General features: G+C 60.4%; 1 protein-coding gene across 50 annotated transcripts in view; it reads right to left on the bottom strand.

Moving 5' to 3' along the window:
• ABLIM2 (actin binding LIM protein family member 2) overlaps positions 1–25,470 on the bottom strand; it is a 138,108-nt gene that overhangs the window by 104,832 nt on the left and 7,806 nt on the right. For 23 of the 50 annotated variants that reach the window (XR_014812083.1, XR_014812081.1, XR_014812082.1 and 20 more), the window contains exon 1: positions 769–1,036. The exons of 20 other annotated variants lie outside the window; for them this stretch is intronic. Coding sequence is in view for 27 of the 30 variants with exons in the window: in XM_084971375.1 (XP_084827501.1) it covers positions 769–1,021 (253 nt within the window). In the remaining 3 variants the exon portion in view is untranslated. Of the gene's footprint in view, positions 1–768; positions 1,037–7,007; positions 7,167–25,470 lie in introns of those variants that run through there. 7 more of the 50 variants (XM_084971388.1, XM_084971390.1, XM_084971402.1 and 4 more) reach the window with 1 other exon arrangement.

The raw sequence follows: 25,470 nt of genomic DNA, 5'->3' as shown, positions 1-25,470 counted from the left end.
GCATCAGAGGGATTTCTAGCTGCGTGAGACTCCAGCCAGCTCAGCTCAGACCCCTGGGTGCCCTGCGGAGTGGGGCCAAGTCCCTGAAGTCCCAAGATGCTCCCTGTCCTGAGGCGGGGGGGGCCACAGAATGGGCTCCGCCCACAGAGTGACAGCCACAGTGTCACCCGCAGCCCCATCGAGCCTGAAATGAGCCTCTTACTCGGGGCCGGAGGCTTAGGGGCTGGGGGCTTGGGAGCTTGGGGGGCGGCAGGAAAAGGAAAACCACCGAGCCAGCCATGTCTCCCTCCGTCTTAGGGTATATGAGCCGGAAAAGGGGGCCCTACGAGGCCACAGAAAGAACCCATCTGTGATGGACTGAGATGTCCCCCCACATTCGTATGATGGAGCACCTCCAAGTGTGACCTGACCTGGAGAGAGGTGATGGAGCGAGGCTGTGAGGCTGCGTCTGCGTCCCTGTGACTGTCCTTGCAACGGGGACATTAGGGCACAGGGTGCACAGAGGGAAGGACACACAGGGGAGAGCGCCGTCCCCACAGCCCCGGCAAGGAACCCAGCCTGGTGGCACCTCGACTTCAGACCTTTGGCCTCCGGAGAGAGTCCATGTCTGCGGCACCTGTCACGGCGGCCCCCAGAGACCAACACCCCCCCCCATCTCTGTGGGAAGAAAGAGCTGGAGGCTCCCCGCGGCCCCCACCCCAGCCTGTCTTCCATCGACAGAGTGACAGGGACGCCACCCCGGGCGGGGCTTTTGAGGCTGGCACTTACAGGGGCTTGGCAGGCATGGTGAGTGCTGGAGCGGGACGGGGGCTCCTTCAGAGGCACAAGCTGGGCGAGCAGCCCCCGGGAGCTCAGGCTGGCCTCGGCGGCATCCAGCTACCTTTAGCCTGAGCATCTGGCAATCTGCAGAGCAGCTGGTGCAGGCGCCCTGGCCACCCGCGTCCCTGGAGGCTGTTATTTCATCGCCGGAAGAGCAGCACTTCCTGACCAGAGCGGCATCTGAGGCTCTCCTGGGCCGCATTCCGGAAGGTCAAGGCTTAGTGGGCATCTGGGCCAGCTGCTCCCCCTGCACAGGGGGACCCGCAAATGGCCAGCGAGTCCAAGGCCAGGCCAGGACCAGGACTTGGTCTCTGGCTCCCAGGCCAGTGCTGGCCCCCCTGGTCACCTTGCCACGGGCCAAGGGCCACCACTGGACCAACCGGTGACCTGGTCTGGGTCTTCCATGGATGCCTCAGGCCCAGCACCCAGCAGAGGCCGAGTAAATGCTCCCTGCACCTAGTGGGACATGGGGACTGCATCTGGGGACAAAGCATCGTTGGGTGCCCTGCGGGGGGTAATGAACAGTCTGAGTGACAGCATCAGCTTTCAGATCCTGCCAGGCACTGCCCTGGGCGATTTCTGCCAATGACCCGGGTCACGGAGCCTGAATCGGGCACACAGCACAGCTGGGACCAGAACTCAGGCCTGCAGGGTCCCAAGCCCCAGCGGCCCACTGCCCTGAGAGGCTCTGTGAGAGCTGAGAGGGCTCCAGGCCGTCTGCCATGGGACACCGGGGCGGGGAGCAGCCGGCCGGGGGACCTGGCACTGCGCCCCGCTGTGTACACTGGCCAGCTCAGAATCACCAGATGCCCCCCTCCTGCCCAGGCCTCTGGAGATAAGGCTGCAGCCTTGACCTGGGGACACCACCCACCCGGCTGGGGGGCCCAGTGGCCCCTCCGTGTGCCATCAGCAAGTCCCTTCTTTGGCTTTGAATCCAGCAAGGATGGCACGGGCATCCGAGAGGTCACCCCCCCCCCGGACCTCCCCTTCCATCCTGTTTCCCAGGAGGTCACTGTCCACTGTCTAGAGCCCGCTGTGGCCTGTCACTTGCAGTGCTATTACCCTGTTCACTCTGCACAACAAGGAACCGTGCCCTCTCGACATTTTCAGGGGGGCAGACAGGGGTGCCAAGAATCACAGCAAGTCCCCGGCGGGGACTGTAACCCTGGTCTCTCTGGCCCCTAATCATCCAGCCCTGGACACTGCAGGGGGCGGGGAGCGGGCAGGGGGCGGGGAGGGGAGGGAACCAGCTCCGGGCAGGCAGGTCCACCCTGGACCAGACTCTGTGGCATCTTCCCAAAGGTGACCCTTTGGGGTAAAAACCTCCCCACCTGCAGCTGCTCTCACGACTCTGAGTAGCCTGGGGGCTGCGGGCACACAGCGCTTGGCACAGACGCCCATTTCATCTGCCCTCAGGACCCAGGGCCCAGGGCTGGCAGGGCCCTCCTGTGCCTGACCCGGAGTTCAGGCTCTGCATCTTCCCTGTCACCTGGCGGCCCTTCCTTGGGCTCGCCCTCCCCCAGAGCCTGGCCTCGTGGCCCCCACACTCCCAGCCTCCCAGATGCACCGAGACGCTGACCCCCAAGTCAAAGCGGCGACCGTGCCCGAGCCTGGAGAACCCACAGGGAAACGTCAGCTCTGCTCCACAGTCCAGGCGAAAATGCCTTGGGGCTCCTCAGTCCACAGATGTGCGTATGGGATTCAAAGCCACAGGCAGGCCCTAAACCGTCACGTCTTCTCCCCAAAACGTGGAATGAAGAGCCTGCTTCGTGATCTGCATGGTTAACGAGGGGGCCTGAGTTTGGGTCCGAAAATCCCTGCCAGGAAATTCTCCACCGTGTCAGACACCCCTGCCCTGGGGCTGGGAGGCCAGCGCCCCGGCGGAGCCTGTGGAGGGGGTGGGACCGCCAGCACCGAGGGAGGGTGACAGGTACCTCGGCCGGCCTGGGGCTTCGGAGGAAGGCCTTGGGCAGGCGTCCACCCGCAGCGCCCGCCCAGAAACACTCCTGCTCCCCCTCGTCGCCTGGCCGCGGGCTCCGCACACCAACTGGCCCAAGAGGCAGGAGCACCCGGCGCTGCAGGTGGGGAACCCGGGGCTCAGAGACGCTCTGCAACTTGTCAAGATCACACAGCCTGGAAGTGCCAGGGCGGGGACTCAAGCCCACGTCTCTGTGCGACAGGACTGGTTTGCTATGTCTTCTGACCTTTTTTTCCCTTTGAATGTCTGTCCCTCTGCACGTTCTCCTCCGAACCTGCTGGTCCAAGGAAGGCGGTGAGAGGGACAGCGTGGCCTGAGCATCTAATCAGAACTGGGCGTCCAGGCTGGGGCCCGGAGCCCAGGGAGGGCGGGACGTGCAGGCGGGATGCGGTCCCACGGCCTCAGGCCAGCACTGGCCCTCCAGGCAAACCCCAGGCTTGGAGTGTTTGACCTGTACCTACGGGGCCCAGCGCACAGACCAGCGTCAAAGGTCACCGCTGGCCACTCCACTCGGGCAGGCCAGGGTTCACTTATACCTGGTCACACAGCCTGTCCCCAGGGACAGGTCCCGGCCCAACTGGACAGGCTGAGGGGTGGCCACAGATGGGGAAACACAGTGTGGGGGCCCAGCCTGAAGCCACCACCAGCCTCCTGAGATTGGGGGGGGGGTCCTTTGGTGCCAATGACAAAAATAACTTCTGATTATGCAGGGAATACCACTCCTCGCTAGAAACCCAAATGGCGCCTGCAAGTTAAAGGAAATTAAAATCCCATGCTCTGGAGCTCCCTGGCGGTCTAGTGGTTAGGACCTGGCCCTTTCACCGCTGTGGCCCGGCTTCCATCCCTGTCTGGGGACTGAGATCCCACATCAAGCTGCTGCCTGCCAAGGCCAAGAAATAAGTAAACGACATATATAAATAAATAAATATATAAAATAACATCCCCTGCTAACCCTCTACTCTGAGATAACCATCCTAGCATTTCAGTGGCTCTTCCTCCAAGCAATTTTTTTTTTTTTAAATTTTTACGGCTGCACCCACGGCCTATGGAAGTTCCAGGGCAGGGAGTGAATCCAAGCCGCAGGGGTGGCCCACAGCACTGCTATGGCAACGCCAGATCCTTGAACCCCCTGCGCCAGGCTGGGGATCGAACCCGCCTATGCACACAGATGCATGCCTACTCGTATGTAGTCACGTACATGTCTGCGACAGAGTTTATAATGTGACACATTCTTTGACGCGGCAGAGCCCCCGTGTGTCCACGTGCGCGCTCTTCAAAACCAAAGTCCCGGCCACACCCACAGAACTCACCCAGCTCTGCAGAGGGGCTCAGTGTAAACTTTAAAAAAACAGCTTGGAGTTCCCATCGTGGCTCAGTGGTTAACAAACCCGACTAGCATCCATGAGGACAAAGGTTCGATCCCTGGCCTCGCTCAGTGGGTTAAGGACCTGGCGTTGCCGTGAGCTGTGGTGTAGCTCGCAGATGCAGCTTGGATCCCACATTGCTGTGGCTGTGGTGCAGGCCGGCAGCTGTAGCTCCGATTCAACCCCTAGCCTGGGAACCTCCATGTGCCACGGGTGTGGTCCTAAAAAGACAAAACAAAAAACAAAAAACAACAATCCTGCACGATTTGGTAGTTTGGGGTATATTTGTGGAGCTGTGCTGACCACCACAATCCATTTGAGGATATTCTGATCGCCCCAAAAAGAAACCCCTCACCCATCCCTTCGCCCCTGGCAACCAATAACCTCCTTTCTGTCTCCAGGATCGATTTGCGGGGTCTAGACCTTCCAGGTAAACGGGAACGAACCGTCGGTGGCCTTTGGCGCCTGGCTTCTCTCACTCGGCCTAATGCGTTCAAGGTTCATCCACCTGCAGCAGGCGTCAGTGCCTCACTCCTGTTTTTCTAGGTGCAAATGACACTCTAGTCTACGACACGCCCCTCTGACCCTGGGGGTGTTCCCCGGGGTGGGGGGGTGACCAGTCCCACACGCTCCCTTTGGTGGGGATGTGTGTCCATTTCTTGCTGGGTCACACGGTAACGCTGGGTTTAACCATGTGAGGAAACGCCAGCTGTCTTCCTAAGTGGCCGCAGCATCTTCCCCTCCCTCCGCCGCCACGTCCTCGGCTCGTCCCCGGTGGGTGCGACGCGTGACTCGCTGCGGTTTGGATTGGCCTTTCCTGCTGGCCAATGACGTCGAGCATCTTTTCATGGGCCTTGGTCTCTGTTCGTGTGTCTCCTTCGGGAAATGTCTATTCAGCACCTTTATCCGTCGCATTTGGTGGTCTTTTCTGAGTGTGAATTATTTACACACTCTAGACACAAGCCCTTCCTTATCCGATATATGATTGGCAAATATTGTCTCCCATTCGCTTTCTTTATAATGCTCTTTGCAGCCTAAGATTGCTTAATTTTGGTGAAATCCAATGTATCTACGGCTTCTTTGGTTGCTTGTGTACTTAGTGTCATTTCTACGAAACCAGTGCCGAATCCAAGATCACAAAGACATGCCCCTCTATATTCTCCTGAAAGTGTTGCCGCTTTTTATTTTTTATTTATTTATTTATTTGTCTTTTTGCCTTTTCCAGAGCTGTACCCGCGGCATATGGAGGTTCCCAGGCTAGGGGTCGAATCGGAGCTGTAGCCGCCAGTCTACACCACAGCCACAGCAACGTGGGATCCGAGCCGCGTCTGCAACCTACACCACAGCTCACGGCAATGATGGATCCTTAACCCACTGAGCGAAGCCAGGGATCGAACCCACAACCTCATAGTTCCCAGTCGGATTCGTTAACTACTGCGCCACGCCGAGAACTTCTTATCGTTTTTTATATTTTACCTCTTACTATGATTTTATAAGAGGATCACATTGCCCTTACTGCTCTTTTTATCACAAAATGCCATTTCTTCATCCGTGAATCAGGAGCAAGAGCGCTCATCTCGCCGGGTTTGTGCCTTTTTTCATATGACGATTGTCCGGCCATCGGCACCTGGGCCCGTCATCTGGTGGCAGCACAGAGGGGCAGGAAGGACACGGTGTCCTCAGCTGCGCAGAGACCCGCCCAGGCGCCGGCGCGGAAATGCCATTTGAGAAATGGACATCGTCCCGTCTTCGCTCTTGGAATCAGCCGGTATTTCCAGAACAATCCAGGACGCTGGGCAGGTCCGGGGATGTTAGCTCCTGCCCTCTGCCACCAGGAGGGAGAACTCTGCGCGGGGCTGGGGCCGGGTCTGCCGGCCTGGGGCAGCCCAGCCACCTGCTTGCAGGGTCCTCTGGGCGGGCTCACAGCCCCCGGGAAGGAGGAGCCACAGTCACCCTCATTTTCCCGAGGGGTCCTCGAGCCCCCCGGATTGGTGGAGCGCACTGCCCAGGCTCACTGTGCGGTCGGGCCAGAGGCAGGCCTGGAAGCCGGGCTTCTCAGCCATTGCTGCTGCCACACGCTGGAGCCGCTTCCTCTCCTAAAAACCCCGAGCCTCCCCGCACATGGGGCGCTGACGGGGACATGGGGACGGGGGTCCCGGATCCTCTGCCTCTGGACAGACACTGAAGCCAGAAAGGAGGACACCATCGAAGGGAAGGCTCTGTCCTGCCCTGCGCCCTGCGTCCTGCGCCCTGCGCCCTGTACCCTGCATCCTGCGCCCTGCGTCCTGTGCCCTGCGTCCTGCGCCCTGTGTCCTGTAGGATGCTGAGCAGCACCCCGGGCCCGCACCCCCAGGCCTGGAGCGCCCCCCACCTCCCCAAGTTGTGACAATCCGGAATGTCTCCTGACGTTGCCAACTGTCCCCAGGAAGCAAAATCACCCTTTGGTTGAGAACCAAGAACCATTTAAAGGAAAGAGGCAGCAGAGGGAGGGGACAGGCACAGAGGCTGAGGGCCCGATGACTCGGCCCAGACAACGGGGTCAGACAGCAACACTCACCACAGTGGAACAGCCCAGACCCTCCCCTTCCCCACATCTCAGCTTATTCATCTGTAAAACGGGTCACTACCAGCACTGACATCACAAGTCCGCAAGAGAGTCCCCCAGGCGGGGCGCCTGGTCGGTATGCATAAGTGCTGGCCTTCACTGCCTCCATAAACGGCAGGGCTCAGACTGCCTGCTTCGAATCGGACCCCAAACTTATTTGGGGGACTTAGGACTTCCAGTCGGGAAATAAGCCTTCCTCCCTGGCCAGTGGCCTTGGCAGACAGGGCAGTTTGGGCCTTACCTGTCCCTCCTCCTGGCATCCCCATGGAGTGCGAGGCCCGCAAGGCCGGTACCCTGAAGGCTCCGGGCGGCAGCTGGGCAAGGGCGCAAGCCTCTGTGGCTGGCAGGACTGGGAAGGACATGCCAGAGGGTCACGTGGCAGCTGCCCTCATGCCCGAGGAGGGACGGGCCAACCCCTTCCCGGCACCCCAAAATAGATTCCCACCCCGCTCCCGAGACACACCTGTTCCCAGGCTTCCGGGAAAGGGACGTGGAACAGGCAGTGGGGGAGGGGCCTGGGCAGAGCCGGGACCATCTACTGCCCTGTGTGCCAGGCACAGCCCACGACCCCCCTGCACCTCGTGAGGGGGTTACAGCCAGTACCCATGTCCTGGGGCAGCCTGACAACACCCCACAAGTCTCAGGCTTCACCAGCAGACTTTTCTCCTCTCCCAGTCCGGAGCCCAGAAGCCGGACACCAGGGCACGGGGGAGGGCGGGGCACACTCTCTCAAAGGCTCTGTGGGGCCTTCCCTACATCTGCCAGCGTCCAGGGCTCCGGGTGTCCCTGGGCTTGTGTCCTGACACGCCATCTCTGTCTCTGTCCTCACACAGTTGTCTCTTCTCTGTGCGCTTCTGCCTCTTACAAGGGCTGGGCTCCACCCTAATCCGGGATGACCCCTCTCCATCCTTAATTACTTCTGCAAGGACCCCATCCCCGAAACGCCACATGCTGAGGTTCCGGCTGGAACCCACGACCCAGCCCCCCTGTGCGGGGGGACCGAGGCTTGGGGTGCTCAGGTGACAGTGGGAGGCGCCGTGAATTAAAGGCAGTGTCGAGGTCCTGTCCCGGTCTGGCTGACTGCGTGCTCCCTTACGTATGCCCTGTCCTCCTCCGTGCCTCTCTGTTGGCCTCGACTCTAAGGTCCCCAGAGGGAGAAATGCCATGTGACGCATCAGCCACAGGGGCCGCAGAGAAGCCATGGGCGTTATCCTGGTTTATCGTGCGCGTGATGCGTGCAAATCCGGCCAGTTAACCGGGGCCAGGATCCCACAGCTGGGTGGCTCTGGGGTCACGCCCTCAAGCACAGGTCACATTTGCCACCCTCGGGCTGCAGCGGCTCTGGGTGGGCCACGTAACCCAAACCCAGCAGAAAACACCTAGTCCCGCCAGCTCTGAAAAGTCGGAGCAGGTGCTGGCAGCCTGGCGGGGACTTTCCTGGCCAAGCGGGTCGTCACTAATCACACTGGTTGGAACCTCTCTGCCCAGGGAACGGGGGATGGTAACCACCGACCCCTGCAGCAAATTCCCAGGGCCCCCCACTGCATTATTGCCCGGCCCACGGGGTTCCACGAGTGGGTAGAGATGGTGCATCCAAGGCAGAGAATAATATCCCCTCTTGTTTATAAATGGGAAGAGTTTTTTTTAAAAAAGGGGCGTTCCCATTGTGGCTCAGCGGTAACAAACCCGACTAGTATCCTTCAGGTTGTGGGTTTGATCCCTGGCCTCGCTCAGTGGGTTAAGGATCCGGCATTGCCGTGAGCTGTGGTGTAGGTCAAAGACGTGGCTCAGATCCCTTGTTGCCATGGCTGTGGTGTAGGCCGACAGGTGCAGCTCCGATTCGACCCCTAGCCTGGGAACTGCCATATGCTGCAAGTGCAGCCCTAAAAAAATCAATCAATAAATAATAAAAATCAAAATTTTTAAAAATGAGAAGAGCTTCTCCACTTGTTTATTCTGCAGCTGTCCATGCCGTGGAAGAGAAACAACAGTGACGGTGACAGCGACAGCACCCTCCTGCTGAGCACTCAGCAAGCCCCACCCTGCACTGCACCCGAGGCCAGAACTGTCACATCCCTGCTTTCCTGACGAGGACACCGAGGCAGAGACAGGTGGGGTCGGCGGGCTCTGGCGAACAAGACGGGGCACAGGCTTTGGCCCTGAGTGTCAGCAACACCGTGGTGACCGGTGCCCGACCGAGGGGACGCAGAGGGAGGCGGGAGCTCCCGAGGGCTCGAGGGGGTGCCCTGAAGGAGATGCAGAGGCCGAGGAGCAGCTCGCTGCTCAATGCCGGGAAGGGCATGCCAGGCAGAGGGAACAGCCTGTGCGAGGTTGGAGAGGGGACATGCAAGTCGATGTTCCTGGGAGGGCAGATGCCTTCAGCGCACCAGGTTGGGGTGCTTGGTTGGGTGGGAAGGGGGGCAGGGGCCAGGCTACAGACCCTCCACCAAAAATCGTGGGTCTCACCCTGAGAATGAGGAAGGCTGAGGGTTTGCCCAGGCATTTGAAAGAACAGGCATTTGACTGTAGCAAGAACAGCTGCGGGTGCTGCTCCGACCCCGGACGTGGCACTGGACGCTCACGAGGGCCTCAGGAGGACCTCCTTCCTCTCCCGGGAGCCCCGCCTGGAGACAGCATGGGAGGGACCCCAGGCCCGCTGGGGCCAGCCCCCTCCTTCGGGACACACTTCCCCACCAAGGCCCCCTGCGGGCCTGACCCCTCCTGTCCACCTCGGATGGAGGCCGCATCGCTGCACAGGACACGCATGTGAAGCCAGGGTTGCTGCCGCTGGCCCGTGGCTTCTGAACTGTTCCCACATCAGCGCAGAGGGGGCGGGCACCAGACAGTGGCCCTGCACGCCCAGGTGTGCACACCCATGGGATGGGCGGAGTCAGCTCCCCCTGCCTCCTCACCCTCACCAGGGTCTCCGGGTGGGGGGCTCTTCCTGATCCATACCCGTCTTTGCACACGCGGCTGGCCTGGCCCACGGCCCTCGGGCGGACGTGGGAATGTGCCAGCTCCGAGTCCAGGCCTCACGCCTCTCTGTCTGCCCTGCTGTGCTTCTGCCTTCCTACAAGGAGGGGCTCCCCAGGCCAGGCTGCCGGTCCCCAGGGAGGACTAAGATGGGGCACGGCCACCCCACGGAGCCCAGCCTGGTCTCCATGGGCCCCGAGCCAAGATGACGGATGGTTGATTTATGCCTCTCAGCTTTGGGGCTGCTTGTTCCAAAGTGTATTAGTTTCCTACGGCTGCAATAACCACCAGCAACTGGTAACACAACAGTTCTGGAGGCTGGCAGTCCAGCGTGGGTACCACTGGGCTGACATCCAAGGGTGTGCAGGGCGGGGCTCCCTCTGGGCTCTGGGGGAGGGTCCTTCCCGCCTCCTCCAGCTGCCGGCATCCTTGGCTTGTGGCTCCATCACTCATCTCTGCCCCCACGGCCCCATCACCTTCCCCCTGTGTGTGGGTCCAGTGACCTCCCTCTGCCCCTCTAAGCATCCATGTGATGCCTTTAGGGCTCAGGCGGACAATCCAGGATAACCTCCCATCTCAGCACCCTTACCTTAATCCCACCAGCAAACACCCGCTTTTCAAATAAAGAGACACTCCCCAGCCCCAGGCAGAGGACACCACAGATCCTGAAGGTCTGTTTCCCAGCCTACCACACACAGCAGCCCTTTATCTGTGAGACAGATTTTTTTCACCAGACAGCACTTAGCCTTATTACTCATGATGAGCGCTGCTATTTTTCTTTATCTTTTTTTTTTTCTTTTTTTTCCCCCCAGGCTGGGTCTGCTATTTTTCTATTCAATTCGACCTGTTACATAACAAAGGCTGCTGTGACCCACTAAACTGATTTCATGGCCACAAATGGGTCGCCACCTGCAGTGCAGAAAGTTCTATCCTAACCTCTACTCTACCTCCGCCAGGGGGAGGGGGGACCCAAGCGAGAAGGATGATGATTTATGAGCTCTTTCTGCACACGGAGGGTGGGCAGCAGTGACAGATGTCTGAAAGGACTCCCGAACTCAAGGACACCGTCAGGGCACTCTGCCCCCTGGACAGTCCTCCACCTGCAGCCCCTGAGCAGACTGGCGTCTCCCGTGACTTGGGAAGGGACTCAGACCAGAAAGGAAAGAGGGAGGGTGGTCTGAGGTGGCTTCGGTGGCTCCACCTGCTTCCCCAAGTCCCTAACCCCCCTCCTTCCAGCACAGCCCCTGGGCCACATTCCAGAATAATCCCTCACTCTGATAGCCCCACACCTCTGCCACTATTACTGTGCCCCACCCCACTGCCCCCCCCACCCCTGTGGCCACCTCTGCCCCCCGCCTCTGTGCCACCCCAGTTCCACTCACTTACATCTTCATTTCTGAACACTCCTTAAAAGATGAGAAACAAAGGAAATTGAGGGCTTGAAAACATTATGACAGGCGGTGTAGACTTTTCAGGTGTGTTCAGGCAAGGAGCACACCAGCACTTTCTCAGAGGCCTAAAAGTAGGTCCGAAGGCTCTGAGACACTGTCCAGTCCCCTGGGCGAAGATTTCTAACCCCCAGCCAGCCCTTCCTGAGCCCTCAACCCCCAGAGCCAGCTGCATGCTGCCTGCCTCCTCCTGGAAGCGCCCAGGCACCACGCATTCAGCCTGTCACGGTCCCCTCTCTCCCATCTCTCCCCACCCTCCCACGGGCCACTCGTCACACACCAACACCCTCGCCCAGCTGGCTCCCCTTCTGCGACTCAGGCAGACTTGTGTTTGCAACCGGCACCATGTCTCGGCGCTGGGTGACCTCGGCCCCGTGGCTTTACCTCTCTGGGCCTCAGCCTCCTCGTCTGTACAACGAGGGTGTCTGCCTGCTGGGCCGCAGCAGGACTAAGCGAGAGGATACGCGAGAAAGCCCAGGCTCCTCGCCTGGTACAGGACGCGCACTCGGGAAGCGGCTTCTTTCCTTCCCAGTTCCCAACTGGATGAGTTTCCCGTGGCTGCTGGGACAAAGGACCACCCCCCGAGTGGCTTCAGGAACAGAAATGTCTTCTCTCCCAGCTCTGGAGGCAGGACGTCCAACCCCAAGGCGTCAGGGGGGCTGGGCTCCCTCTGGGGGGCGAGCCTTCCTGACTGTTCCCAGCTCCCAGCGGCAGCCGGTGACCCTTGGCTGTGACTGCAGCCCCTCCCCGCCCCCGCCGTGTCGTCAGGTGGCCTCTCCTCTGCGTCTGCGTCTCTTTTCCTGTCCTAGCAGGACCCCCCTGCCCTCCGGCCCCAACTCCATGCGACCTCATCTTAACGCATTACATCTGCAACAACCCTCTTTGCAAACAAGGCCAGCCTCACAGGGACCACAGTTGGGACTTCAACATCTCTCTTTGGGGACACAGTTCAACCCAGAACATGGCCTTGCCCGCTGTCACCCAAACCTGTGGCTCAGAGAAGCCAGTGCGCAAAACGCCAGCATCCCCTCACAGGGCACCCCTTCCCTCTGGCCCCTCCCGCCCGCCCCATCTCGCCTGGCTGAGACCCTGCCCCCCACCCCCGCCACACTGACCTCAGGGCCCCCAGTGCCGAGCACCGCCCGGGGAGCTCCCCAGGCCTCCCAGGTTGAGGCCAAACCCCTTGTCCAGACCCTGTCCGTTCCCTCTTCTTGCCCATCCACATGGGGAGCTCTGCTCGCGAAGGGTCACATGCAGCCCCCCCACAGCCTCGGCAGGTCCATCTGTGACACGTGGCCCCAAGAGGGCGAGTCCAGGGTCCCCTAAGGCAAAGGACAGCAGGACCCCCAAGGCGCCAACCAGGAGGTGGCTGAAGGATGCCAAGCCAGACACCCGAGGGCTGGGCCAGGCGGAGGCCGTCCTGCCCATAACAGAGGAACAGGTGCCCTGAGCAGGGCACTCTGCCCGGCAGAGGGGCCTTCCAGTCCTAAGCCCCCGTCAGGAGCTGGCAGGCTCGCAGGACGACGACACAGACGGGGAACCGAACGTGCAAGTGCAAGCCCGACCCGTGATCCGTGTCCCGAAGGAGAGAAGTGGGGGGAGGGGTGGCTGCCACAGGGCAAGGGGCAGAGCGGCCACTGCACTTGGAGCTCAGAGGGCCTCTGGGAGGAGATGCCGCCAGAACTAACTAGGCCGAGAAAACGCTTACGAGCAGGCGAACGAGTCCGGCAGAGGAACCAGCAGGTGTCAAGGCCCCAAGGCCTGTAGAAGCGGACTCAGAGGAGGCTGCCCAGGCGGCCTGCAAAGGCCTGGCACGCCCAGAAGCATTTTGATTTCAGTGGGGGGGGGGTCTCAGTGGAGGAGGGGTCTCAGTGGCCCCCCGAGCGGGGGAGCAGGGACATCACAGATGAGGAGGTTGGAGATGACTTGGTTTCTGTCTCCCCATTCAGAGACCCCCCCCTGCTCGGCCAACACAGCCTTACCTGCCCAACACACCTGGATGTGGCCTCCCGATGCCCCTGCCCTGCCCACCACCCCCGGCGCAACCCCTCCCAGGCCCACCGCCCACTCTGGGATGGACAGTGCAGGGCACTCGGCCATCTGCCTCCTGGGTCAATACAGACAGACACGCAGCCCCACAGAAAACAAGCAAAAGAGGGAGCAGCAAATTCACAGACACACAAATGGCCCCAAAGCTAGAGAAAGGCCCTCAGGTGCCTGTGAAGAGAGATGAAAGCAGGGAGGGGCGCTTGTCCCATCAGTTGGCAAATACGAAAAGATGGACAGTGTCCTGTATTGGACTGGGAGGGGACAAGGACAGGGACTGGGGCCCTTCTAGTGAAGGTATGAATTGGAACCTACTCTGGGCAGAGCAGTTTGGCAGAAGACATGCCCACTCAACACTCCCACTTCTAGGAATATCTGTAACTTCAGCTCACAGGTCTATTTGCGCACCGGTGCAAAGACGTACGTGCAAGAATTCTCATCTCCGCTGGCTGCACTCGGCTGGGCTAAAAATCCGAACGCACACAGGCCTGACGGCTCGGCATGTTCCCGGAGCGGGGAGCAGGTCACAGAGGAACCTCTCGCCAGAAAGGCTCAGCCCCAATCCCATCACCAAGAAACAGACCCACCCAGGTGGGGGACCGTCCACAAGGCAACAGGTCTGGACACTTTTTGTGTCAGTGGCACGAAAGAAAAACAAAATATAAAACGTGGGAAGAACATTCTAGAGCAAAGGAGACTAAAGAGGCAGAGACATGCTAATGAATGGCTGTGTGTGACCCTAGACTGGCTCTTGGATAAGAAAAGATGGACCACGGGCTGTAATGGAGCCCTGGGGGAGGGGAGATGGGACTTTCTGTAGGTGATGTGTGCGTACAGACCTGTGCACGGGTGAGTGTGCAACTCACTTGGCTCAGAAGAGAAAGAAAGCAAAATGCAGCAAAATGTTCCTAACAGATGCATCTGGGGAAAGTGTTACAAGGTGTTCCTGCAATTTTTCTCTAAGCTTAAAACTTTTCAAAAGAAAGAGGTGGGGGGGGACCGATGAAGAAGACAAAGTAGCCCCCCAAAACTGGAAGAGACCAGGACTGCCTAACAGACCATCACAGATCCTGGAAAAAAAAAAATGCAGTGACAGAGACAGTCATGGGGGCTCAGAGCACCAGCCCTGTGGCTGGAGAAACCCTCTGCTCTCCTGGCTCTCGGCTTCCCCTCCTGTAGCCAGAGTTGGCGAGTTCATGGTTGGGGCACACGCACGCACACACACGCGCACACACACACCACTGGTGGCCGAGGCAGACACGGAGAGTCAATCACCTATTCTTTGCCTCTGTGTGATGTGGTCCCCCATCCTGGGAGCGCCTCAGGGTGGGATGCAGCCCGATGCATCTCGTTGTGGCTTGGCCCAGGCAAGGAGGAGGGTGGACCCCCTCCGTGTTTGATGAACGAACAAAAGGCCGTGAGGATGGATGAAGGCACACCCGTAACTGGACCCTCCAAGGGAAAGGTGATGGCGTGGGTTCTGAATGCAGAAAGCTGTTCACCCAGCATCCCAGCACCTCCCCCAGAGGCCGGCAGAGCAGGAGGTCCTTGTTCCTGGCTGGCCTCAGTTTCCCATCTACACCAGGGATGCAAGGCGCCCCCATGTCCCTGGACGGTGGGGAGGGACCAGGGAAGGACCACGTGTGAAGGGCTCTGCCCTGCGCTGCTTGTGGCAGGACCCCAGGGCCACTGGCCACAGGACCACCAAACCCAAAGAGGGCACCACACGCCCACCATCACAACCGCATCATTCACCGCAGCCAAAGGTGGGAGCAGCCCAAGCGTCACGGTCAGATGGGTGGACAAACAAAACATGTCCTGTCCACACAATGGAGTGTTATTCAGCCCGAAGAGGAAGGAAACTGACAGAGGCTACGACACGGACGGGCCTCGAGGACATGAGCGAAATAGGCCAAAAGGACACACTACCGTCCTTCCACTTTCAGGAGCTCCCTGGAGTTGACACACTGACAGACAGAAAGCGGAGTGGCGGCTGCCAGGGGCTGCGGCGGGGGCGGGGAAGTGGTGTTTAACGGGGACAGAGTTTCAGTTTTGCAAAGTGAAAAGGGTTTTGGAGACGGATGGTGGTGACGGTCACACGACACGTGACCGTAGTGCATGCCGCGGACTCGGACACTTGACAATGGTGGGGACGGCAGATATGGTGTGGCTGTGTTTATTTCACCACGACTGAACTTGCCCAGATCCCGGGCAGCGAATCTCCAGAGCAGTAAGGTGTTGGGGGGTGGGGGGAGCTCTGGCTGAGCCAGGAGAGGAGGGGGCTCCGCCCGTCGACCCCATCAGGTCAGGGTCCCATCACCCCCAGCATCCCTGCATCAGCAGACAAGGGGATGGGCTAAAGGGAGTTACACACAAGCCCCTGAGTCATGTCCACGGACCCAAGGGAAGCGGAGGAAGGAAGGTGTGGGACGTTTTCCCATCAAGGGGCTAAATTTATCGCTCGCTGCCCGGGCCAGAGTCCTGCCCTGTGGTCTTGGGTCCAGCCGCAACTTTCCCCAGCATGGCTGTGTGCCTGCTCGGGCCTCAGGGAACCCAGGCAGCCCTGCTCGACGGAGAGGCTTCCCGGCTCCTGGGGGCTGTGACCTTGGGCCCCTTGCCCCACGCAGCACTGGCATTTAGGCCCCAGTGGAGGCCGGGCCCCTGCAATGCACACGCGGTTACAGGCTCGGGGGACTCTGGGCCGGGGGGGACACAAAGTCCCTGTAGAGGGAGGCAGACAGAAAGGGCTCAGATCCACCCAGACAAGCAGACAAGCATAGGCATCAGCACGGCGGGAGCAGGAGGGGGCAGGGGAGCGGGCAGGACATCCCAAGGGGCAGATGGGGGCGGGTGGGGGAAGGGACGGGAAGGAAGGCACCCAGAACGGGAGCAGCCTGGGCATAGATGCAGGGGGGTGGGGGGGGCCACTTGGGAACCTCCAAGAGCTCAGCCAAGCCGAGGAGTCTGACCATGCACGGTGGGCTCAGGGGGCCACCAATGTGGCCCCTTCTCAACACCCCCTCCACCGTCCCCCTGCCACCACTGATGGCGAAGTAGCTCAGCCACCAGGAAAACGGCGTGACGGCGCCTCAGGAAATGAAGCAGAGGTACCTCTTGACCTGCCACCCCGTCCGGGACGTGGCCCCAGGAAGGAAAGCAGGGGCGGGAGCAGATGCTTGCTCACCTGTGTTCACAGCAGCATCGCTCCCAAGAGCCAAGGAAGCAGCCCACGAGTCCAGGGGAGGATGGGTGGATAAACAGAGTGTGGTCCACCCCCACGAGGGACCGAGCTCCCGCCTTGAAAGGGAAGCAAGTTCTGACACCTGCCACATCGTGGATGGACGATGCCAAGTGAAATAAGCCAGACCCTCAAGGACAAACCCTGTCCCAGGGATTGGACTTCTGAGGCCCCTGGAGGGTCTATCCACAAGGCAGAAAGCAGAGCGGTGGGTGCGGGGGGCTGGGGCGGGAGGGTGGATGGGGAGTTACTCACGGGGACAGAGTCGGCGGGGAGGATGGGAACGGGGCTGGATTCCCACGGCGGCCAAGGTCTCACCACAGGGTGAGCGCATTTTAATGCCACGGAAAAAGCACCAAGGCAGCATCGTTTATGGCACATGCACTTGACCACAACAAAAACACAATAAAATTTTTAAAAATGCAAACACACACACACACACACACCTGGTGATGGAAGGAGACTATGGGCAAACCACGGAACACCTGCTCAACAGAACCACACGCAGCCACTGAGTGTGCAGCACAAGAGCACGACCTTCCGCAGGGAAGCCTCCCAGGAGGAGAGCACGGTAAGCTGCCCAAGCTTCGCAAGTCAGGGTCCACGCGGCGGAGAAGCCGGACACTGGCCCGAGGGGGTCACAGACTCTTTCCTCTTCAGTCACCTGCTCTCGCAAAGATAAACGCCTGTCTTGTTTATGGTACGACTAATGATGATAAGGTACGGTCCAAATCGCTGTGAGAGTGAGACCCCAAGAGGAGGCTGGGTGCCCCTCTTTAAGGTCCCTGGTGGCAGAGCGTGGCACCCAGATATGTGTGGAACGAAGTTGAGAGCCCGTGGCAGTTTCGAAAGGCATCTGCCAGAGTTCCCGCTGTGGCGCAACGGCATTGGCGGTGTTGCTGCCGCACCAGGATGCAAGCTTGATCGCCAGCCCCGCACGGGGGTTAAGGATCCCCTGCTGTCACAACTGCGGCTCAGATGATCCTTGCTCCAGGAACTCCATATGCCGTGGGGCGGCCCAAAAAGGCAAAAAGGCCCCTGCCTGTGGTCCAGCCTGTCAGTTAGGGGGGTCAGGGCAGTGGAGTGGCAGCTGAGCGGAGCTCTCAGGGACCAGTAAACTCGGAATCAACGCCGAGGATGCCTGGGTGTGTGAGCAGGGTCTTTTTTCTTCTTTTCTTTTCTTTTTTTGGCAGCACCTGTAGCATATGGACGTTCCCAGGCCAGGGAACGAACCTGTGCCACAGCAGTGACCCAAGCTGCTGCAGCGACACCACCAGATCCTTAACGCACTAGGCCACCAGGGGCTCCACCAGCAGGGTCTTTTTAAGCTTTTCTCATTAAAATCCATGGCGATGCCTGCTTCCCTGTGGACACGCCTCTGCAAGGTCATGACAGCTGACCTCCAGCCTTCCGGGCAGCCCCCTGCCCAGGCACATCCTTTTGTCCTGTGACCATCGCTGCGTGGTGGGAAGGGCCCGGGATGGGGACAGACAGTCCTGGGCCAGAGGCACAGCTCTGCCTCGTTCTGGCCATGTGACATCGGCTGCCCCTTTGCCGCAGCCCCTAGAGCCCGAAGCGCTTCTGAGGATCCTGGGGACGTTCCAGCGAGGTCACAAATGCCTGGGTGCTCAGAGCAGTGGCAGCCTGAGCGAGCATTAGCTGTACTCTTGTGGATGTAAGACCTGGGAAGACTCCCAGATCTGGGCCCCCGATGTGCCAGGCAGCTCGTGACCAGCCTCTCTCCCTCCTGGGCTAGACCCAGCCACACGTGGCCCCGTTCAGAGACCGCCCTGCAGTGCCTCTTCCTCCTGCTGCAGCTCACAGGTGCCCAGGGAAAGGGCCTTCGCCCGTTATTGGTGGGATGTGGGTCTCTTTGCTCCAGCAGAGCCGAGTAATTACCATCTGAATAATTCCGAGGTCACAGGTGGGGGAGGGGCGAGGCGGGGCTCAGGGCTCCAAGCACTTCAGGGCAGGTGTGAACCCAGCACATCCACGAGTCGGGGATCCCAAGTCCTGAGTGAAAGGAGAAGGGTGACAAGGTGCGGGTTTGCCCGGAGGGGTCCAGGGACCCATCGTGAGATGACTTTCGTCCTGTGCTTGGGGTCACGCATGACCACTGGGTCCCTCGCCTGGGACCGAGAATGGAGAGGTGCCTGGAGCGAGCATCTGCTCCCTGGCTCTGAGCAGGAGGTGACACAAGCACCCTGATGGCTGGCACAGGGGAGGAACTGCTGGGCAAGGCTGTCCTGATGCTGCCCAGACAGCCAGTGACGGTCCCCACCAACCTCAAGCCCCCGATCTTGGCCACCAGGGCTGCCAAATCGCTGCAGCCCGAATCGCTGCAGCGGGTGGTGTCATGGGAAATAAAAGGTTCTATTCCTGGAGTAGCCCTCTTTCCGGAACTGGGCCAGGGAGGGCCCGCACAACGCCAGGGTCCTGGTCCAAGGTCACTCTCTGCCCCTGGGTCTTAGGGGTCAGAGACCTGATGGTACCTGTGCCACCATCGTGACCCCCCCCACTCCAGGCCGGTCTCCCTGGCTGGACTGTAGGTCCACCCGTTGCCCGGCACTGCCCAGTGGGGGCCTGGCAGGGGCCCCAGCTTGCAGGGTAAGCGTGCGGCCGTTTGCAGGGCTTCCAACTCGGATGCAGCGGGCACACGGCCCTGTCACCCAGCCTCATGGATGGCCCTCCCCAGATGAGCCGCCAGATTTAATAAGATGTGGTATAGCCTCAGAAGAGACCACTTCTGCCCCAATCCGTCTGCGGCTCTTGAATGAAATGACACACAGGGCTCTGTCTGGGCTGCAAGGGCTCGTGGGGTCAGCTGCCTGGCACTGGGGCATGGGTGTCCCTGCTGCATGGGCAGGGAGGGGGCCAGGCTTCCACACCAGGGGCCTGGCCTCCCGGTGCCCTCTCCTGCGTGGGTGGAGGAAGGTGTCACCTCTCGGGCCCCACCCTCCCCAAGGACAGGACCCGTTCCTGTTCCTAATCAAGCTGCAGGACCCAGAGGAAGTGGGCCTGGCGTGGCCCTAGATGAGCCCCACGTCTGGGGGAGAGGGGACGAGGGACCAAGAAAGACAGCCTGGGGACAAGGAAGAGACCTCGGCACTGTGTCCCCACCACGGGTCCCGCCCTCCCACTCGCACCCATAGTGATAGTGACAAATGAGTGAGTCCCCCCTGAACCCTGGCCACGCCTGTGCTGGGGCTTCTTCCCCTCCCTTCACAGTCAAACATGTTGAGAGGGCTTGACAGCCGCCGTCCCCAACCTGGGCCACCTGGAATCATCCCGGGGTGCAGTCTAGCAGGACTCCAGGAGCTTGCATCAACCAAGCTAGGGCTCCACGCTCTGCTCCCTCCCTCTCTCCTCTCTGGATGCAGTGACACATCGGCTCCTGTGGCTGCTTCCTCACTGGGCCCTTCCTGCAAGCAAGGCACCTGCAAGGTGCTCTGAGGTCACAGCGCCCTTGAGGCAGACAGGCAGGGGGCTCAGCACCTTACCCGGGCCTGGCCTGGGCTGGAGGCATGAGTGAAAGACCTCAAAACTCCCTCCACTCTCACCTCTGGGCTCTGCACGTCCTGCCAATGGCCTTCTCCTGCTGCTGTGTCTGGCTAATGCCTACAGAGGTGGGGTTACCTCCTTCAGGAAGCCTGCCAGGATTTCTCTCTCACAGCAGGTCCCTTAATCACCTTCTGTCTGTCCCCCCGGCCTCCCTGAGAAGTGCTTTCTCATGCTGTGTTTTCCTTGCGTGCTGTCTGCCTTTCTCGCCAGGCTGGAAGCTCCTGGAGGGAATAAGGGCCTCAAGGGCGCCTCGGGTGAAACCACCCCACCCCCACCCCGTGGATGCTGGCCTCCTGTGAAAGGCGTGTCCTTCCGGCTGGGGTCACCCTGGGGAGAGGTCGGTCCTCAGAGAGGCGATAGGAAATCTAGGGGGGAGCCAGGGGGCTATGCCCTCCCTGCAGACTGCTTTCAGGGGTTCCGCAGGAGCTGTCATGGCCAGGAGGCTGGCGGCGGCCTGGCTGTCCCACCATCACCCCCAAACCCAGAGCAAAGCCCTGTTGGGGTCCCTTGCTGGGCCTCAGGGCTGCCCTCAGAGGGAGAGGAGGAGGAAGGCCAGGCTCAGAGCAGAGGGGGCAGCCCAGGGGCCTGGGGGTGGGGGAGGGGCGAGCAGGAATGATCGGCAAGACCCCAACTTCTGGCAAGATGCCCCTCCCAGGGTGCCCATCTCAGAGGCTTTGGGTCACACTTTGAATGAACACGGAGCAGTTTCTCTACAAGTTCCTTTCCAAATGCTGCCCCCACCACCCCACTGCCCCGTCCCTTCGGGCTCCAGTCCAGCCCTCGGAGCAGGAGCCGGGCCTCTGCGAGGTGAGGCGCCCAAGGAGAACCGCAGATGCACAGCAGTGAGCCGTGAGCAGAGAGCAAGCTGACGCACGTTTAATGCAGACGACGAGGGGAGGAAGAGGAGCCCAGGGCCTGGGCTGAGCTGCCTGGGCTCAGGGGCTGGCTCTACCACGGCCAGCTGGGTACTTAAGGTCACCGGGCCTCCGCGTCCCCACCTGTAAAATGGACTGTCATGGAAACCGGCCCTGCAGTGTCAGGCAGACTCCGTGAGGGCCACTGTCCAGGGCCGTCAGGCTTGTTGTTACTGCCCTTCTTTTTCACCTGCAAGGCCTGAAGCCTCGGCAAAGCTTAACAAGGCTCCTCAAATCAGAAGACCCCGTGGGAGACACTGGGGGTGCTCCCGGAGCCGGGCACCTCCCCTGTCACCAGCCAAGCGGCCCTGGGCTGGCCTTGCCTCCTGTCTTCATCTGAGTGACCTCGTCTGCAAAGTGGCAGCAAGAATCCCCAGCCACAGGGATTTGCGGCATGAAAGACGAGCCTGGACAACCTCCTGCCCTGCCCAGCGTTACTAGCTGCTCCGTAAATGGCAGGCATTGATCTTTATGAGACAAATCAATCGCTCCCTTGAGCTCTGCTCCGAGGCCGGGTGGGGGCGGGGGTGCCAGCGGGGGCCAGCACACACCCAGGATATATTTAGCCCTCCGCTGGCACCGGGCCGGGGGCAGGCATTCCCGCAGAGGACACCGCCGTGCAGACCAGCCCCCGGCTCCTCGTCAGCCACCGTGGAATCTGCTCCCGAGCAGAAGTCCCCTGGTCTATAACAGTGGACTAAATTACCCCAGGAGCATGCACACACACACACACACACACACACACACACACACACACACTCACAGGCTTAGCTCCTCTGTGAATGTCCCCTCCCAAGATAGAGAACGCCAGTCCGGGAGCAGGAGCCGGCAGGTGCCAGCGGGTCAGACGGCTGCTCTAATCAAGCCTCTTGAGACCCAGTACCGAGCAAAATCCTGTTGCCTGCCCGTCCCCAAAACAGAGAAGCAGGGACATAAAAATAGCCAAGCATCAGGGGAAAGGGCAGGGCTGCCCATAACCCTTGCATTTCAATGTATTTTCTTCCATTGAGTTTTTTCTGCCTATTTTGCAGGAAAAAAACGGCATCAAATTGTGTACGCCACTCTCTGTCAGTGGCAAAGACGTGTGCATCACCCTAGCTGGTCACGGTCAGTGCCAGACTGCCTAACACGGCAGCTTTTATCACCAGTGTCAAGTGCAGGCTAGGAACCCCGGGGTCCCCCAGACCCGAGCAGGGCGCCAGCGGGGTCAGCGCCGTGTTCATACTAAGACTGAGATGTTACCTCCCTCCATTCACAGAGTTTTCTGGAGCCAACGCGTGTGACAGAACGCAGGGCTGGGTCTGCGTTCCAGCCGCACCGGCTAAGCCAGCCCCTAATGAGATCTTCCAGACGCAAAGCAATGCCACTCTGTGCCCTGAAGATCCTCTTAGGTTAACAAACAACGGGCGTTATGCTTAGTCAACGAATGAAATGCTTTGCAAGTCTCCATCTGAGCCTCCGCGACACTGAACATCAATGAATACAACACAGGTAAACACAAGCTCTTTGGGGGTCCTGGGTAAAGGGGTCCTCGGAGGTGGAGAGCTGCTGCTCCGGATGGATGGCAACTTACGGACCCCACGTCTGTGGCTGGACAGTCCCTTTGCAGACCAGGGGACCCCTGCAGTGACCGACTTTTTACACACAAATCGTAGGTGTTTCAGAGCCCTCCTTCGGAAGGTTCCAGAAAGCTGCCTTCTTCCACCAAAGGGTATGAATGAGTTTACGGGCTCCATACCTCTTGCCTAACTGTCCCCTAGAGTCACGCACGCTGACAGCCATCCTGAGGGCACCCAGCTCAGGGGACGCGGGCTGTTCCATTTAGTTGGCTTCAGAGTAATATTTTCTGTCCTAGGAGAGTTCTCTCAAACGCTCAGCTGTTCAGGAGACCCCACAGGGAGGGGAAAAGGTCTCGGTCCCAGAAACGGAATGTGGAGTTCCCGCTATGTCGCAACGGAATCGCGGCGTCTCTGCAGCACCAGGACGCAGGTTCAGTCCCCGGCCGGGCACAGTGGGTTCAAGGATCCGGCGTTACCACAGGTGCGGCGTAGGTTGCAACTGTGGCTTGGATCTGACCCCTGACCCAGGAACGCCATATGCCACAGGTGGCCAAAAAAGAAAAAGAAAAGGGGAAGAAGAAGAAATGGAATGTTCGAGAAGCTGCCTGGGGTATGCTGAATAATCGCCCCCACCACCAATAGAGCCACACCCCCATCCCCAGGGCTGGGACTGTGACCCTGTATTTTATGGTTAAGGGGCGGTCTTTGCAGATGTGGCAGAGGGACCACATCCCTTGAGATGGGGAGCTTGTTCTGCATGATCCGTGTGGGCCCTACCTGCAGTCAGAGCATCCTTAGGGAGGGGGACCGAGGGAGAGCTGACCCCCCACACACACACGGATGGGATGGAGATTTGAAGATGCTGAAGACGCTGCGCCTTGAGGTGGGGGTGAGGCAGCCCATCCAAGGAGCGAGGTGGCCTCGGGCGGCTGGAAAGACAAGGACGGAGCCTCCCAAGAGCCTCTGGAGGGAGCTCAGCCCTGCCAGCGGGGACAGGGACTCTGGACTTGGCACCTCTAGAACGGTGAGAGGATAAGTTTCTGCTGGTTCTATGGCACAGCGTCACAGCAGCTGCCCTCCCATTGGCCACCCCGGGGGTGGGGGCTGACCCCCCCATCAACTCCGTGCCCTCTCCAAGGGCCCACAGGGTGCCTCCACCGAGGGGCCCACTGAGGACGCGCTGTGGATGTGCTGCCTGTCATTTTAACTCAGTCCCTTCAAAGGCCACTGGCTCCTGCGCTGTGCTCCACAGGCTGCTCTCAGAGAAGGAATCTGGGGTGCTGGGAGGTGGGGGCCGATGGAGGAAGGGGAGTGGCTGCGGCGGCAGGGGCAGAACACGCTCTCGAGGGGCAGCCAGCTCGGCGGGGGGCCAGCAACACTGAGGTCCCCTGGGCGGGGCGACCTGTCAAGGATTCTGGAGACAGCTGGGGGGGCGGGACACTGGTCGGGCCACCCTCCGTCCTCAGCACTCAGACACACCCCAGGCCCTCTCTGCACCCCACGCCCTCTCTGCGCCCCACGCCCAGTGGAGCTGGTCAGGGAGGCGCCCGGCTGGACGCTGGGCTTTTGCACACATATCGCATTTCCTGATTTCCAGGCACGTCGGGGTTTCTGTTCGAGGGAAACGAAACTTGTAACCCTGCACCCCGCAACTGTTGTCCAAGCGCTTGGCAGACGGGGCCGAGTCTTGAGCTGGAGGAGAATCCTGGGGTCAGGACCACCAGCGAGCAGGCTCCGGGGCCCAGGGGGCCCATGTCAACGCAGGCTTGGCCAGAGCAGCGGCGAGAAGGCACGGGCTGCAGGTGCTTGGCCACCGTTAGGCTCGCGCCCACTCCCCCGCCCCGACGCCCCCTCACTGCCCAGGCTGGTCCCCCCACCCTGTGGGGCTCGCCCCCTTTGGGTGAGACCGGGCCACCTGAGCTGGCGGAGGGCGTGGTTCCAGAACCTGCAGGAGTGGACAACAACTCAAAGCTCCTTGGGTTCAGACGCGGATTCTGGGAACAGCAGGAGGCCATGTGGGCATTGGATCCGCCTGCAGGCCAGGCTACAATCCTGCTCCAGAACACATCCGAGTCCAGCTTCGGTTTCCTTTATCAGTAAACTGGGAACAACCAGGAGACATTCAGAAAATCCACTAGGGTTTGCGCGCACCCCCCTCTCAGAAGGGGTGCAGCCACATGGTGTGTGCCTGGCGGTCCCCAGCCCAGCGGGTGACCCCACAGCCCGGGGGGGGGCCTCCGTGGTACTGTCTCCTCTGCCCCAGCACGCGCTCGTTCAAGCCCCCGGAGGCAGAGGCAGCCTGTTGGAGCAGGAGGCCCCACGGCGCAGGCATCCTGAAATGACACCAGGTCACGTGGCTGAGTAGCTCCCAAAAAACCTTCCATTTGCAAAATAAGGCCGCCTGCCCGTCCTTGGCTCAGGGCGCCTCCCTGCATCTGCAAAGCCAGCAGTGCCTCTGCTTCCACCACGGCATCCGCTTGTCTCTGACTGCACCCCACCACTGCCGCCTCCCCCGAGGGTCCCTGAGACCACGTGGGCCCCACCCCACAGACTCCCATCCCACAACCTTTAACTCGCTCACATCCCAAAGCCCCCTTGCCATCGAAGGTGACACGTTCACAGGGCCTGGGGATGAGGACAGGCACAGCTCGGCGGTGGGGGGCTCTGTCTGAGATGAGGGGTTTCAGAGGGGGCAGGGCCTTGCCCCGGGTCACACAGCAGCCAGGACCAGGCACAAGGTCTCTGCAGGAAGCCCCCCCAACCCCAGTCCTGAGGAGGGCGGACCCTAAAGGGCTGGAGTTGAGTCCTGGGCGGTCTGGGTTCGGGTGGAAAGGCCTGAGAGTTAGGAGGAGGCACCCCAGGACGGCGGAGCAGGACGGGAGAAGGTGGCAGGAGAAACACAGCAGCTGTGTTGGGGCGGTAGCGAGGCTATTACCCCGCACACGGCCAGAGCTCTGTAAGCAGC

The sequence above is a fragment of the Sus scrofa genome, chromosome 8 (assembly GCF_054392235.1).
Source record: "Sus scrofa isolate SSC_HxYL_T2T_F1_AM1 chromosome 8, Sscrofa_HxYL_maternal_Yorkshire_Landrace_v2.0, whole genome shotgun sequence".
NCBI lineage: Eukaryota > Metazoa > Chordata > Mammalia > Artiodactyla > Suidae > Sus > Sus scrofa.
The sequence above is the reverse complement of the archived record's forward strand: the minus strand, read 5'-3'. Positions and strand labels throughout refer to the sequence as shown.